The sequence below is a fragment of the Coffea arabica genome, chromosome 11e (genome assembly GCF_036785885.1).
Source record: "Coffea arabica cultivar ET-39 chromosome 11e, Coffea Arabica ET-39 HiFi, whole genome shotgun sequence".
Lineage (NCBI taxonomy): Eukaryota > Viridiplantae > Streptophyta > Magnoliopsida > Gentianales > Rubiaceae > Coffea > Coffea arabica.
The window spans coordinates 61,642,833-61,658,489 of record NC_092331.1 but is presented as its reverse complement, the minus strand read 5'-3'; the positions used below and the strand labels follow the sequence as shown (position 1 = coordinate 61,658,489).

Below are 15,657 nucleotides of genomic sequence, written 5' to 3'. Positions count from 1 at the left end.
TGAGATGTGGACATCGAAGGAAACTCATCATTCTCTTTGTGGGAGGCTGCCTTATCCATCGAAATGTCTAGCCCAGGTCCGGGATTGTTGCAGACTATATCAATCATTATATCCTTCTCTTGTGTATTCTTTGATCCCCAATTCATCAGGGTAGAGATTAGAAAATTTAGCCGTGACATGAGATGCATCACTACCCAATCAAGAAATGGAACTTGGTGCATAATTATAGGGATTGCATTCATGGCATCGTCAAACCTTCCTGGTAAATATTCTGCATTGTAAACAAGCTTGTCAATCCCGTTGAATAAATGCGTTGATGGTGGAAAAATGTTTTCTACCATGTTTTCAATGGCTAGAATGTGATCATCAGCAAAGGACAAGATTGCTAGGCATTGATACTGCATAGAATATATAAACGGAAAGGTAGAACTGATGAATTTGGTTGTTTTTGTCGTCAATGATCCCATAGGTCCATTTAGTCCTTGTGCTTTACCGCAGGCACTGTGAATAATGGCTAAAATTGAAGCTCCAAACGTATGTAATGGACGGCGTCTCAACATCGTTCTGGCAGCGATTGTTGGTCCCTGAGGGAATAAAAGCAGCTCTATTTACTGTCTTCTACAGATGATGAGGGCACATGCTACCATAAAATGAAAAGTTCCGAGTCAATTTAGTTCAATCGAGTGCAGCGCTACTGTTAAAGGTGTTAATTAAAGGGATCAAGTTTGACCATCTCTGTTCCAATAACTCTTGAATGAAGGTTGAGAAAGAACCAGTCAATCTTCCAAAGTTTCTTCCTTGTTGGTCTTATTCGCTTTGTAAGGAATGAATCCAGGAAAATGGGAGGCTGTCATTTGTTTTGCTTTCTTAAATCATGACTGGTTTTTAGCATATCCGAGAAACTTGTACGTCTCAGGCTAATTACAGTGATCAACTATTATGTTGCTTACATCTTTCTGGTGCAAACATCACTTTTTTTTTTCTTTCTGTTTTGAGGAGGTGGTGGAGATTTTAAAAGGCATTTTCATGAGGAGAATATTCTATAAATGGAAGGAATATTTGTAGTAATTTCAAAGTTTGAAACAAGACATTATGGTCTCTATCTAAGTAATGGCCGACGCATGCAAGTACCACAAATTTCAGATTTAGTTCTTTTTCCGATTTAGGTTTATTTAAATGTTGAGGTATACTTCACAACCAACATGCCAATAGCGAATTTGTGTGAACTCTGATACTACTTCAAAAGATGATATTAATTTATTACTAGTACTTTCGTATCCACACGATACAAAAGAAAGAAAAAGACACAGAAGAAAAAGAAAGAAAGAAAGAAAGGAAAAAAAACAAAGAAAAGAACATAAGCTACATAAACAGAAATGGAACCATCATATCCTGGATTTTCTGCTTCTCTTCCTCCTACTTCTCCTTGGTAACTTTACGTCCTCCTCTTTCTTGTTACCCTTAACTTCGTCCTCTTTGCCAATATTGGACTTGGCCTTTTCCTTCTTTTTCTTCCCAAGGAAAGCAACGAGTCCCGCAAGTACAAAGTCAATTTCTTCACTTTTCATGAGTTCTTCCGCAATCTCAGCAGCGGTTACCTCCACTTCTGTTATGAGCTCTTCAATTTCACCAAACCTGTCGTGATCCTTCAAACCAAGATAATTGGAAGCCAAGATCCTGAATCCACCAGGACTGCAATATGACAAATGAATATGCATGTCCATCCGTCCAGGCCTTAACAGTGCAGGATCCAGCCTTTCTTTGTAGTTTGTTGTGAACACAACTATTCTTTCATCACCGCAACTCGACCACAGCCCATCGATAAAATTCAGCAATCCTGATAATGTTAGCTGCCAGGCCAAATAAGATCAATTAATTTCTAAAGATATAGCACGATATTTCTTGGCTACATGCAGAGGAAGAAGACTGTGAAAGGCTTTTGAATAATAAATAAAGCTTTAAATAGAGGATCACCTGATTCTCACCACTGCGTCTTCCGGATTGGCCAGCTTCTCTGTTCTGCATCTCAATGCTGCAATCAATGCCCTCAACGACAAGGATTGATCGGTTTTTAGTCGAAACCAGTAGACTTCTAAGGTCGTTGTTGCCTCGCACACTGGAAAGCTCCAAGTCATAGATGTGGAATTTGAGATAGTTCGCCATGGCAGCAACCAAGCTGGACTTGCCTGTTCCTGGAGGACCATACAACAAGTATCCTCTTTTCCAAGCCTTCCCAACCCTCTTATAGAAAGTCCTCCTCCTCACAAATCTATCCAAGTCCTGCATCAATTCTTTCTTAACCTCTGGATCCATTGCCAGCGTGTCAAACGTGGATGGATGTTGGAGATTAACATCCACGTACCAATTTCCACCCGAGTACAGCTTTATCACTTTGTTCTCTCCGTTGATGGCTTTTGATCTTTCAAGCACGTAGGGCAGGTAAGATCCTAATACCTTATCCTTGTACTTCTTGTTAAAGAAAAGCTCAAACGATCGACGTTCCACCCTTTCAGAAGAGAAGTAGCCATCATAGTCGGCGCCAGTCTTCTGAGTCTCAGAGCAATTCAATCTCCAAACAAGATGTATCCCCTCGAATGCGTCAAAAGTTGTCTCGCCATCGTTTATGTTGACGGACAATTTCTCTGCTTTTGGCTCCTTCACTACCTTGAGCCGGTGGACCGATGGGCTTATGTTTCCTCTTAAATAAGTTTCACAAGCTTCGAACATCTCATTCGGGGTGAGGCCATTGTGATCAGAAATGGTTATACACATCTGGGAAGAGAGATTCCCAAAAAGGGATCCAATTTTGGTGAAGAGCTTGTCTTGGAGTTGTTGGGGTATAAGCCGGCTAGTCATGCTCTGGACTTCATGGAGCACGGTGCGCACTAGAACAGCGGATGCAGCAAAAGTTGTGTATGCTGATAGAACCGACGCTGTTGAAGGAATGCTACTGCTTAGGGAAAACATGATGGATACTGGATGGGATATCTCGATCTCGTGTTTTAAACTTTGCACTGTTTTTTTTTTTGTTTTGGAGGAACTTTGCACTGTTAGGCGGCTATACGAGGCTGCTCAATTTGGGACGGGGGGCGTTCGAGACTTGCGCTTTTATATGTGCAAGTTGTGACTAAATTTTGAGTGTGGAACTTTCAGCAGAAGCCATTTGAAATTTCAGAGTGTCAAAACATATTATTATATAGTGGCGTGATCGACACAAAAGAAAATAGTAGTATTCATATGCAATTGTGAAGGCCCGTAAAAACGCAATACTACTATTCATATGTTTAATCAAACAACTCTATACAAAACGCAATAATATGTTGTCTCGATTGAATGAAATCACGAGAAGACAAATTAAAATAAATCTTGAGACTCAACGGACAAAATAAATAAAAAAAAATAGAGAGGAACTTTGAAGGTTTTTATTACAACTACTACCAGGAAATTACAACTAAACAACAAAATAAGTAGTTTCCTAACTAAATAAATAAATTCTAAAAAGACTTTGATTTAATAATCCTACAAATTGCAAAACTCTCCAAGTCTAGAAAAAAAGAATAGAACCACAAGGTCAAGGATTTGCCCTTAGCTTGTCCGACAAGGTCAAGCATTTCTAAGGAGAAGCTTTTTCAGCAATTTTCTTGCGTTCTTTTTTTTTTTTCTTCTTTTCTTAATTTTATTACAATTACGTTCTTCTTCCTTATTCGAAAGATTGACCTTTTCTATTTTTTTCCCCCCAAACTCTTTTGGCTGAGGAGGAGGCTGCAGTACAGTATATGGATATTTAAAAAAAAAAAAAAAAAACGATTGTCAGTTGCAAAATGAGGCAAATAAGTGGGGTGATTATACATGCACCCGAGGACTCTTCTCAAAAGATAGGACGGATGTCTATTACTCCTTATAAGCACAGTGACTTCCTTTCGCTTTAGGTCCCTGCTTTGGAGATGGCAACTCTTTTAATTTTTTTTTTCTTCTTAACCGTTAAGTTTTTGTCTAATTGTCGAAATTACAACTATTATGGGATGCTCCAGAAACAAAAGCAAAATTATGGGCCAATATAAGTGTGTTTGGACAGTAGATTGTTTGAGATAATTTTGTGAAAAAAATATTATAGTAATTTTTTATATGATGTATGTGAGATAAAAAAAATTAAAAAATATGTTGATCATACAAGTAAATCAGCATGTATAAATAACGTGCAATCCAAATAATTATTTCACTTATAAAAAATTAACTGAAAATCATGACACATCTAATAAAACAACAGAACACGTGTACATTTTCGTACTGAGAGTAAAAGCCCACATCAATTCCGGCCCTAAAACTAAAAGCCCACACATGCATTGAGCCCATCGTGCCTCCGCTTCCCGAGTCAGTCGCGCCTCAATATTTTAACTCACCCGAGTCAAAAGCTCCTCACTCAGTCGATTCTTGTTCTTCTCGCGTTGAATCGAATTTGATTCTCTTCTTCTTCTGATGAAAGTCTGCCTCTCCCCGTCTCGTTGCTACAGGATCAGAATAATGTTTTTTCGAATTTACAAAAAGGTAAATTCCATAAAAATATGAACTACGTACAGTACTCCATTTAAATTGCCAAAAAAAAAAAAAAAAGAAAGAAAGAGTTGGAAACATCTTTGATCTCATGCCGAAACGAGAAACCTCGTTTGGTAACAACTTCCCCACCATTCTTTTTACCATTCGTATGTGCTGCTTATTGTTATTTATTTGTTCCTCTCTCTCTCTCTGTTTTTTTTGAAAAAATTTTTTATGTGGCATTTACCATTTCTTACGTCATAATAACTCTGGCATGGATGCTTGGCTTCAACTCATTGGCTTGGCTTTATGATTCTTTTCTTGCATTGCAGCATTTTTCTTTTGCTTAATTAAGTTGTGTTGCTATATATTTATTTATTTAAAAAAATTCAAGTTATCAAAAAGAGAAAACGGGAAATACAGTGACTAGATCATTTGCTGGTTCATCTTTATGATGTTTGAGGAGCGAATAAGATCTGGTAATCGTAATGGCTTTTGGTTTAGGTGTGCGAGTGCTGTTACACTTTTTTTTTTTTTTTTTCGGTTATTCTATTTTTGCTTTTGAATAAGTGGGATATCATCTTCATGAGCAACAAGTACTTTGCGTTTTCATCCATTTCTTCCTCACATATATTTTTACGTTCCTATTATGTTAGAATTGTAAAACATTACAATAACGTTACGTTCATCCTGCATGATGAAGATATGGTATGCAGTTTGAAACGTTACGGCAATTATGATGCTTGCAGTCCTGTTATTTTGGATCACCAATATGCTTTGATGTTGTTACATAAGCTGCCCCAATAATGTCAACCACGGCAAATAGTCTTTGCTTGCAGTCCTGTTATTTTGGATCAACAATATGCATTGATGTTGTTACATAAGCTGCCCTAATAATGTCAACCACGGCAAATGGTCTTTGCACCACTTTGCTGCAGGGATACCTGGAGATGGGAGATGCTTGTTCAGGTCTGTGGTCCATGGTGATTGTTTGAGATCAGGAAAGCCATCTCCAAGTGAAGCCGATGAGAGAGAGCTGGCTGATGAGCTCAGAGCCAAAGTAAATCATTAGCTTTCTTCTGCTCTTCCTAATTCTTGGACTCTGGTGCTTTAGGATCAACTTAATACTACTTGTCTAGCTGGGATTCGACTTAATACCTGTACAGCATTTCTTTTTTGCTCCAGTTTGAATTAAATGTTAACCCCACATTTCGTCTATCACTACTTAATTCACAGTTGACTTGTGGCACAATGATACTTTTTCTTTTCGCTGTGTTCTAAGTGACACGAGTAACTAAATTATAGAGAATGTTAAGGCGATTGAACATCTGACGAGGTTGACCATTCCAAGAGTTTCTACAAGTTTCCTTTCAAAAACACAGGTTTTCCTTGACTAATAAGTTTTTCAAACAATTTCTGTCGCACTCTGTTATGTCCATGATCAATACTTTGCTCCCTCAAAGTAAAAGTTCTGTCTGCCTATGGTGTCCTTCCAGCTAACAGCTCTGTATTGCAGAAGAACCAAAACTTAGTAACGATCCGACTAAACTTTTGGTTATCATGAGTTCTTTTGACCAACATATGCAACTCTGTTTTTACAGGTGACAGATGAACTTATCAAAAGACGAGCAGATACAGAGTGGTAAGACTTGCGTATATGCCTTTGGGATACTGCTCTTTTGCTTGGTTTACTACACTTTGACGAAGTCCGTGGCAAGTCCATGCATATCTTCTGAACAATTGACCTTTTTGAAATCATGTTAATCAGTTCAACATCCAGCTTCACGTTTGAAGTTTGATTTTTCTTTCGAGTCATTCTGGCAGTACTGGCTGTATTGATCAAGGCCATAGCAAGTCCATACATTTCTTTTTCTTCCAAACCTTGACCTTTGGGGTTCGTGCTAACCTGGACCTTTGAAAATTTGTCTTTCAATTCATTCTTGCACAACTTGGGTCTCAGTATGACCAGAGCTCTGTTATCCTCGAACACATCCGGGATGTCCTGAGAAGTGTTATCTATCACACCTCAAGCATGTTTTCAAGTACAAAAACAAAGTTTGTTCTCAAGGGAAATTTGTTGCTTTTCAGGTTTGTTGAAGGTGATTTTGACACGTATGTTATGCAAATGAGGCTGCCCCATAGTTGGGGAGGAGAGCCTGAGCTACTAATGTCTTCCCATGTTTTACAGTAGGTCTACCGTATTTCTCTGATTTAACCTATCCATGCCCACCCTATAAATGAAAGAATTCAAACATTGTAACGTGCCTATCCAGTTGAAAGTTGGTAGTGCTCATGGTATTGATACCTGAGAAGCTAATCTAAATTTTTGATTCAGGGTTCCTATCGCAGTGCATATGTTGGATAAGAAGACAAATTCCCTCAAAGTAATAGCCGAGTATGGTCAAGAATATGGAAAGGAAAATCCAGTGCGTGTTCTATATCATGGTTATGGGCATTATGACATATTAAAGAACCAGTTTGGAAACCTACAGTTAAAAAGGTAGAATTTCTAGCTTGTATTACTTGTTTTTTCTTGTTAAGGTGCATCGCATGGTACTGTGTTTTTATGCCCCGTCAACAGCCACCAAATGCTAATGATTTCCTATTCCAATTGGTAAATTTGGTATTCATGATTTGTCAATCAAAATTATTGTAGCAGTTTCATTTGTTGGTTGCACTCCAATTTCATCATACTTACCACACTCAGTTGCTAAAACGCGGTTCATCTCATATCTAAGCTATGCCGAGCCTTTTTTCTGAGAAAAGCCTGAGAAGTAAAGTAGCAGTTACAATGGAAAATCAAATGTGGTTAGCAATTAGGATATTAAAATAAAATAAGTGTGCGTGTAAGCTTTTTGCACCTTAATTGTATGATAGTTGGCAGGCTATGTCTTAAGGGCTGATATATTTTTGAGCGCCTCAACATGGATGGAATTTGGTATTTTGTAGTAGTTTATTGAAAGTTAAATTAAAGTTGTGCCTTTTCATCAAGGGCCTACTGTATTAACCATCCATTCCATACATCGTGACTCGTAGGTTTTGTGAGGAACTTGATCATGTTTTGTATAGACAGCTAAGAAAGTAATCCGGAGTTGCTCTACTTGGCTCTCACCATTTTGCCTCTTCTCTTTTTGGCAGGAAAAACAGATGGTGAGATGCTCGATGATTGACAGTAACTAGTCATGCGGAAGTAAATTCTGTTTGGCTTGTAGTATGGCAGGACTAAGCTGCAGCCTGTAGTTAGCCAGTGATTGTGCTGTGTTTACTGGGTGATATTCCTTCAAATTAATCAAATTTGAATGAATGGAAGTGAAAACTGAAAGGAGGTTCGAGTACATGGCATTTTTGTTGAGTCAAGCTCAATTTCTTCCTTATCATGTAATGGGCTTGCGTGTGGAACAAACTAACTTGCATTGGCTCAATATCCACCTTCCTTGCTGATCAAATTCTTGGGAGTTGGCAGAACAATAACTTGAATAATTGTCTCGTCAAGATGAGAATGGAAAGAGTCTTTTTAAACTCTCCAATTTAAATTGCTGGCAAGACTGACCCTTACAGCAAATGATGAGTGATCAAGGACGTGTATGTAATTTTGCAAGATGAATAACTTGCGGATCAAGGAATGATTTGAAAGGATAAGCCCTTCTTAACACCCTCGACATAATACCGACGCATTTCAAGATAGTGACAATGAATTTAGCCATCTATTATTATGTTAGGGTTGCCAGTAATAGGTTCTGGAGCAAAGTAACTTCCCAGAAGAACAATCGACCCTTCACTTCACTAATTAACAAAACTCCATTTTCTCTAGAATTTTTTTGGCGGGCATTCTGGATGTCTAATTGACTGACCCTTGGCTATGTGATAGATCAGCTCTGTGGCTATAAGACATACCAGGGAAAGGTGATAGGGAGGGGTTTTATTCATCAGCTCTGTTGCTTCATCAGAAACATCCCAAGACTTTGGCTTGCAATGCTCCCGCAAGACTTGCGTTTTTCAATCACACGCTGAAGGTGAGAAATAGGATATTGCACGTGGTCGCTTTTGATGGCTTTAAAATCACTTTTTGAGGCAAAGTGGAGAACTAGAGATAACGCGTAATTTAACCAATGATCATCTGTCACACAAGTTAGCGAATCATGAATAAATCTTACTTAGAACTTGAATAGAGTGTCGAATATGTCAGCTCATGGAAACATGCAATCTATCAGTAGTATTACTTGTGTGCTGTACCTGCGGGAGTATTGACTCCTGAGGACACCATGAAGTTGGCCATATCTGGTGAAGAGTATGACAAACTTGCAGTGGTAGGCTGATTTTTCCCTCATCAATTAGCTGTTCAGGATGTCATCCATATTTGATGTTTCCCCATGCTGGATTGCTTCCTCAGTTAATTACATAGAGATCCATAATGAATAAACATTTCTAGAAAACTGTTTGGCATGCCTTAACGGGCCAAATAAATACAAACAAACTTGAATGAAAAGGAATGCACAAGAGTCCTGTCACTGCAGGTTTTATCCCCAAAAGTTTAATCAGTTCAACGGAATTCGTGGCTCTATGTCTCTCTATATATACATAATGCTTTACAAATTACAAGTGGTTTTACTCTTCATAACCTTTCCATAACTCCCGAAGTAGCTGATACCTGGAGACCTTTCCTTTGCCGTTTCCTCTGGGTATCCAGTTGAGTTTTCTTGCAGCAGAACTCTGGAAGCTATCAGCAATGATACTAGTCAAGCGTGTGTCAAGTTCATCAAGCTCATCATCACTTGTGTACGATTTTCTGAGTAATGATGACCCGCTTCTTTGTATATTATTGTTTCCAACCTCTTTGATAGAACGTATCAGTGAAGTTGCCGGGGGAGGTGAATAGATTGTAGGAGGGGCAGTGCATGGGTGACTTGTGATTGATTCTGTAGAAACACCCGAAGCATCCTGGATCAACATGCAAATGTATCAGCAAAATAAAGCTGGTACCCCATGCATGATACTATTCTATTAACTCTTTTTAGGATTTTAAATCCATCTTGCACTAGCTCTGCATTATTCAACCAGCTATCAAGAGAAGAGATGGCACATAATTTCCAAAGCACTGCTAAAATTGATAACCAACCTCATGATCCAGTGCATGAATAACACTTAGTGGAATTGGGTTTGGGCAGAACTCATCTGGAACAAAATTAGTAAGCACCTTCTTGATCATTGTTGGACCAAGTAGTGGGCAAACCTAAAAGAAGCAAAATCTGGAAAATTGAATAAAGCCATGTGGAAACTAGAATTTTTCAAACCAATTTTCTGTAGCAGTCATTCACCTCTTTTCTTGTTGGTATATCCATAAGCATCTCCAAAGGAAGCATCATGAGATCACTCAAAGCATTGAGGAAACGAAAAGCCTTGAAGGATTCAGATCCCTTGTCATCACCAGCAGTATCACTGTCCTCAAGTGATTCACTATCTTCAATGCCAAAGAGATCTGAGAGCCACCTGGACCAGTTACCAATCTACAAACACCAGCCAAAAAATAAATAAATAAATAACATAAAGAATCCTGCTATCCCAACTAATGACTAAAACAATTGATATTATATAGGCCAAGTGCAAAGCAGTGTTCTTCGAGCACGTTCCAAGAGAACTAACAAAATAACAGATTTAATTAACATCTAAAACAAATACTTCATTTGATTGAAACTTCAACTTAAAGTGGTTGCCAGATAATTCTAGAAGCTACATGTTAGAAAAAGAGGCTCAGTTCTTAGATTCAATGAATCGTTGCTAATCAGATTCTTTTGTTTCACATCTAATGTTCAGAGTTGGAATTTTGAAAGGAAGCAAATTCGCTCATCATTTTCACTTGAAAGTCAAAATGCTGCGCAGAACAAGAAAATATTGCATAAATAAGCATTAAGTAATGCAAACATCTTGCACAGAAGTTTTAGGTAAAACTTTTAAAGAGCTGCTTCACTACTAACAGCATTTTTCAGTTGTACACCCGCTCCAAAACTCAATTTTCCAGCTGGAATTGGGAGAACCCTAGAATCACTAATGGGGTCAGACACAGGATCTGAAGGCATTTCTTCCGCTGATTCACGAAGGATAGCATTGAACATTGCCACATCCAATCGACTCACTAACTGCTCCATTACCTAGAATTCACAGAATAAACATTAAAATGATGATCTGGTCAATTACAACCATATCCTAGTAAAACCATCCACGTATTCCAGGATAAAATATTTCCAGTAAATCAAGCAATGAAAATGCAGTACTCAGAGCATGCATGGTACTAATCGTAGAGTGCTGGAAGACATTAATATAACTCTATATGATCACATATATTACCGACAACCCACTTCTCTATTTATTTGACGATCTGTATTGAATCATAATACTCAGTAACCAACACACTTAAAAGTATGTTTACAGGCCATGACAGGTAGATCAACTAAAACTAGAAATATTTGTCTCCAGCAGGAGTTGTCTGTGACTATTGAATGCACATTAATCGCTATATTCCAATGTAAAAGCGTACCAATCTTGCCATGACAGGCAAACAGCCACATTCATGTCCTGCTGCCCGAATTGGGCAAAGCCTTTCACAGGCATCTTTGAAAGCCTTCTTCCAAAGTTCTATAGAGAAGTTACCCTGCACTTGATCACCCAAACCATATCCACTTGCATTATTCTTCTTTGTACCTAAGCCCCTAGTTCTACCACCTGTTTTTGCAACTGTCGGCTGCATGTGTGGAGTTATAGTCTGCATGGGCAAAATAAGCACACTGCTGATTTAGAAGACAGTTTTGATTGATTAAAAACAATATTAAATGCAGCGCAAGAAAAAATTAGGAATCTAACCTGCCACCAGATAGACTCAACAAGTCGAGAAAAAACCCAAGATTCAGCCTTCTCCAATGCAAAAATAAATGTTTCTATGTCCTCCCAGTCATCAGATTCTTCAACTGAATCGCTATTTCTTTCCTCAACAGAGAAGAAGCTATCTTGTCTCTTTGGGAAGCTTGAATCCAAGTGAGAGACAGAGCGATCACTTTTTCCTGCATGCTTCGCCTCTAAATTTGATATTTCTGCAGCAGCTTGGATGACGATAACTCTCAACATGATTGCATTCGACAACCAGAAAGTCAGCCTGCATAGGAGGTACAGATGTACCAGTGTGAGTTTTAATATGCAATTGCCTTTGACACATAAAAATTTTCTGAAGCAGTATTCAAATAAAAAGTTCTACAATTCCTTGTAACAATAACCTTAGAAAAGTGCACCTTTTCTTCCTAGTCACCAGCATTTTTTTTGTTATTTTTCCCTTTCCTATTTTACTGATGCTTCCATTCACCAAGTCCTGGCTTTCCTATTTTTCAACACTGACTAAAGTAATGTGCTTCACTGATACAAAATAGCTATGGGACTAATATGTACCTTGGAACATCGTTTCCGCAAGCTTTGGAGACCAAAACTAAACCTGAGATAGCTGCTCTTGCAGCACTTGCCTGTTTAGCCCTGGATTTTTCTTTGCATGCATGAAGATAGAATCTAGAAAGGCGGCGAGCCGGGGCATGAACCTTGCTAACAGAACTCCCATGCTCAGCAACCACAGAGTAAAGGCCAATCTCGAGAGTTGCAGCTTCCCGTAACTCTTCCTCCAGCATCTGAATTCTGGAATATGATTCAGCTCCATAATCATGAGATTCATTTCTTAGCACTTTCATTTGATTTTCTGCAACACTTTGACCATAAGCATTGGAACTTCCATCTACAGATTCTTTGTTCTCTTTTTCTTGAATAGTTTTAGCACTATTATCAGCATTCTTAGGCTTGTGTACATTTGTGGCCCTTTCTGTGTCATGGCTTTTTCCAAAATATTCACTTCTTCCAGCTGAGTAGTATAACTGTGACTTGACATGCTTTAGTCGACCATTTGAAATCTGAACCCCAAGTGCTTCCCTAGTGGAGGTAACACCCCCAATTGTACCTAGCCTTCTGAAACCATTATGTGGTAATTTATCGACTGACTTGTAGTCTGAAAACGATCTCTTTTCAGTTGGGAACTGTTCATCCTGTCCAAAAATTTTTTCTTCCTTCTCCCCATTCAATTCCAACTGAGCAACATCTATGCCCTTAAAAATGGGAGCATGTTTTTCAATGTCATTTTCATCATGTATGGGCTGAGTTAATCTATCAACTGGCTCATTTTTATATTCTGGATTGTTTCTTTCATTCTTTCCCTCTTTGCCGACACCATGGGTCACAGTTTCCTGCTCAAGGCACTCTATGTAGTTGCTAGATCCCCCATACATATTGTGATAGCCATCAAATGAGGAAGAAGATTCAATTGAGGGGTTATACGAATTCTTCGTCAATGATGTCTTGCTTCTCCCAGTGACTTTGGACTTCAAGGTATGGCTGTTTACTGAGTGTCCTGTATTTAATGATAAGCTAATGGACAAAGATGGTGGCAACCTTCCATTTGACTGTTGATTATCCATTCCTGTAATTTCATTGACTGCCTCCAATCCATTCTGTAGATTTGTAAATGTCAGCTAAAATGTGTGCTCACATGCACTGACAACCACATCCACGCACGCTTGGAGAAACACACACACAGAGAATGTCATTCAGTTTAAGAAGGAATTATGTCACCGTTTTAGAATAGGGACAATACACCCAGTTCGAGCAATACAGAATGAAGATTCAGCCAAGGCAAAACGATTGCCAATCAAGGTACTAATTAAGGAAAAAGCTATAATCATGAGACAGAGATCACAAAGATTAGTGAGTGGATTCAGCTACCTTATCACTCTGAGATGGTGAAGCCCTTGCAGCATCAAACACAGAAGAGGCAACTGTCTGAGACGAATGAGAAGAAACATCATCGTCGGTGAAAGAAGCTATCTCAGAGTCGTCACCATTGAATTCCGCATGGGCTTCTTGGCCATCCTGGTCCAATGATGTTCTGGAGGATCTCACATTGGGTGAGGACTTCGAACTGCCCTTATCTAGGGGCTCTACTTGAAAATAAAGAGCTGGCTGCGGTGAGCTTTTGGAAGTCTTCTTGAAGTTCAGTGGAGCAATAATGGGCAAAACATCTTCGATTACTCCAAAATCTGATAGATTTATTATAGCTGTCCCTAACAATTGCTCTTTAGTGGCTTTTTCTTTACGAGGCTCATACAATGAGAACTCCAAGTAATTCTTCTGAAATTTATCGCGGGCCTTTTTATCTGGATGTAAAGTTACAGGAAGTGCAAAGGACTCGTTGAACGCAATGTTCGCATCCCCAGCAACAGTTAGGAAAGAACCAGAATTTTGATCACCATTTTGCCACTGAAGCAATAGGGACTGAACCGATCTCAAAGACTGAGATGGGGGCCAAGGCTTAATCTCCACTACATTGACAAGGTAATCAATTTGAACCGAAGCACCCCTTTTTTTCTTTGACCTCAAACCGAGTACCATACCTGAATGATCTCACACAGATGAATGCTCTTCCCCAAGCTTGTAATCAGCTAGAGGTCTAACCACAAGCAGCAATAAATCAATCAAAAAGTCAATAAAAAAGAATTACCACGAAATACAAAAATTTAAAAGGTTCAGCATTTTTCCCCCCTTGTTAATGCGCTTTATCAAACAACATTTATTGATACATAACGTAATCTGTTTAATTAAATAAATAAGCAAACGAGAAGTAAAGCAGGGAAAAACAACAACCATTTCAGCTCGATTGAACTTATTTCCTGAGATTAATATTCCTGTATATATTTACAGCTTACTCAATTGTTGTAAGAACAGATAACCATTTAAAGACAGGATTTTTATCAAGTTATAGGGAAAAAACACCAAGAAAGAAAGAAATAAGGGATTCATAATAGTACCATTCCAGCAGTCAGAAACCTAAACATCAAAACTCAATAAATAATCAGACAATGCAGCCCTTTTAAATCCCAAAATGAAGTAGCACGATAAAAGAAAAGAGGATGGAAGTAAGGGGTACACTTACCTTTGGTAGATAGGCTATGGAGACTGAGAAGCCCGAGTAAATTTTACTTTGTTTGCGTTAATGATGGTAATCCATTGTTCGTTTAGTCCAGAATTTCTCCAACTTTTTAAGCTCGTGATAGTTTTTTGTTTGTATCTGGAGAGCAAAGGTGAGAAATATTGGAGGAAAAAGTTGAAAGAAAAAATTGTATATACAGAAGTCCCCCCCGAAGTAGTAGAAGAAGAAGGTGCTAATGCCAATTTGCAATTAAGTTGGGTAATTATGCTGAGCGTAGTTCGAGCATAAAAGTCCACTCCTTTCTCCGATGGTGACTCGAGCTTCTTGACCCCTTTTTCTTTGCTTTGATTTTTTTCCCCATTATAAATATATATCTCAGAGGAGAAAAGAAAAGTACAGTGGTAATATCCACTTTACTTTGCCAAAAAAAAAAAAAAAAAAAAAAAATCCACTTTACGTGTTTCGTTGTAAAAGGAATTCTTTACATTCCGGGGATTGGTATCCGACTTTACTTTCCATCTGTTTCTGTTGATTCATTCATCCTTTCTTTCTCTCTCCTTTTCCTTTCCTCCTGCCTTCTGTCCCTTCTTGATAGAGCTTTCTTTTCTTCGTCCATGGCATGTCTTCCTCTCTCTCTTTTTTTTTTTTTTTTGGCGCTAAAAGCAAAAAAAAATAGAAAACTGTTATATTAACCCTTGAATTAAATGTGGTGATTGGTCATCACGATCACATCCGCCTTATCCATTTTGGATTTGAACACTAAACAATAAGCATTTACTACTTTCTTCCTCCTTTTTTGTAGGAGTATATTACAATAATGCCGTCTTGGATCAATTTCAATTTGTTTAATAAATTAGTTTATCCTATCTTTCATTGAGTTGAAACAATAAGCATTTGAGGTGGTTTTGAGTGAAAAAGGTTATTCATAACGTTTTCTCGAATGCCGGTATTTCTTTGAACCCAAATCTTTTAAATTCAATTCTATAAAGGTACAAAAGAAAGGATAATTACCCATTTTAATTTTATGGAAAAATCTTTTAAATTGAATTATCTAAAGGTATATAAAAGGAAAATTGAGGCCGGAATAACTAATTCCTTGTTTGTGCAGAGTCGGTCAA

At 38.2% G+C, this 15,657-nt stretch overlaps 3 protein-coding genes and 1 long non-coding RNA gene across 7 annotated transcripts; 2 read left to right on the top strand and 2 right to left on the bottom strand.

Moving 5' to 3' along the window:
- Nucleotides 1-1,235: 1,235 nt before the first annotated feature.
- LOC113716808 (AAA-ATPase At3g50940-like) lies at nucleotides 1,236-2,967 on the bottom strand. The gene is made up of 2 exons (XM_027241270.2): nucleotides 1,975-2,967; nucleotides 1,236-1,850 (listed from the first exon to the last, which is right to left on the bottom strand). The coding sequence occupies exons 1-2, from the start codon at nucleotides 2,965-2,967 to the stop codon at nucleotides 1,386-1,388; spliced, it is 1,458 nt and encodes a 485-aa protein (XP_027097071.2). The 3' UTR covers nucleotides 1,236-1,385.
- Nucleotides 2,301-3,169, top strand: LOC140021509 (uncharacterized). The gene is made up of 2 exons (XR_011825336.1): nucleotides 2,301-2,439; nucleotides 2,514-3,169. It is a non-coding gene; the product is annotated as an uncharacterized lncRNA (long non-coding RNA).
- A 1,205-nt stretch (nucleotides 3,170-4,374) lies between these two features.
- On the top strand, nucleotides 4,375-8,013 carry LOC113717113 (OVARIAN TUMOR DOMAIN-containing deubiquitinating enzyme 4-like). Of its 4 annotated transcripts, none has more exons than XM_072072503.1 (6): nucleotides 4,529-4,667; nucleotides 5,472-5,593; nucleotides 6,135-6,175; nucleotides 6,622-6,720; nucleotides 6,869-7,033; nucleotides 7,672-8,013. In XM_072072503.1, exons 1-6 carry the CDS (start codon nucleotides 4,643-4,645, stop codon nucleotides 7,685-7,687), a joined length of 468 nt encoding a protein of 155 aa, XP_071928604.1. In that variant the 5' UTR covers nucleotides 4,529-4,642; the 3' UTR covers nucleotides 7,688-8,013. The 4 variants fall into 4 exon arrangements, with proteins under 4 accessions (XP_071928605.1, XP_071928604.1, XP_071928603.1 ...); XM_072072502.1 differs by lacking the exon at nucleotides 4,529-4,667 and adding an exon at nucleotides 4,677-5,012; XM_072072504.1 differs by lacking the exon at nucleotides 5,472-5,593 and having other exon boundaries at nucleotides 4,375-4,545.
- A 942-nt stretch (nucleotides 8,014-8,955) lies between these two features.
- On the bottom strand, nucleotides 8,956-15,148 carry LOC113718652 (uncharacterized). Its single transcript, XM_027243542.2, has 9 exons — nucleotides 14,543-15,148; nucleotides 13,336-14,059; nucleotides 11,965-13,064; nucleotides 11,389-11,677; nucleotides 11,066-11,290; nucleotides 10,506-10,679; nucleotides 9,849-10,037; nucleotides 9,650-9,763; nucleotides 8,956-9,471 (listed from the first exon to the last, which is right to left on the bottom strand). Exons 2-9 carry the CDS (start codon nucleotides 13,999-14,001, stop codon nucleotides 9,139-9,141), a joined length of 3,090 nt encoding a protein of 1,029 aa, XP_027099343.2. The 5' UTR covers nucleotides 14,002-14,059; nucleotides 14,543-15,148; the 3' UTR covers nucleotides 8,956-9,138.
- Nucleotides 15,149-15,657: the final 509 nt, after the last annotated feature.

What these genes read in the sequence shown, in the direction of transcription:
- LOC113716808 (XM_027241270.2), bottom strand. Translation starts at nt 2,967, where the DNA reads ATGTTTTCCCTAAGCAGTAGCATTCCTTCAACAGCGTCGGTTCTATCA. An exon ending in GACGCAGTGGTGAGAATCAG is followed by an intron (nt 1,851 to 1,974) that starts GTGATCCTCTAT and finishes TTGGCCTGGCAG; the next exon opens with CTAACATTATCAGGATTGCT.
- LOC113717113 (XM_072072502.1), top strand. Translation starts at nt 4,985, where the DNA reads ATGATGTTTGAGGAGCGAATAAGATCTG. An exon ending in TGAGGAGCGAATAAGATCTG is followed by an intron (nt 5,013 to 5,471) that starts GTAATCGTAATG and finishes ACTTTGCTGCAG; the next exon opens with GGATACCTGGAGATGGGAGA. An exon ending in ATGTCTTCCCATGTTTTACA is followed by an intron (nt 6,721 to 6,868) that starts GTAGGTCTACCG and finishes TTTTTGATTCAG; the next exon opens with GGTTCCTATCGCAGTGCATA.
- LOC113718652 (XM_027243542.2), bottom strand. Translation starts at nt 14,001, where the DNA reads ATGGTACTCGGTTTGAGGTCAAAGAAAAAAAGGGGTGCTTCGGTTCAA. An exon ending in TGCGGAAACGATGTTCCAAG is followed by an intron (nt 11,678 to 11,964) that starts GTACATATTAGT and finishes CCTCCTATGCAG; the next exon opens with GCTGACTTTCTGGTTGTCGA. An exon ending in TTCATGCACTGGATCATGAG is followed by an intron (nt 9,472 to 9,649) that starts GTTGGTTATCAA and finishes ATGTTGATCCAG; the next exon opens with GATGCTTCGGGTGTTTCTAC.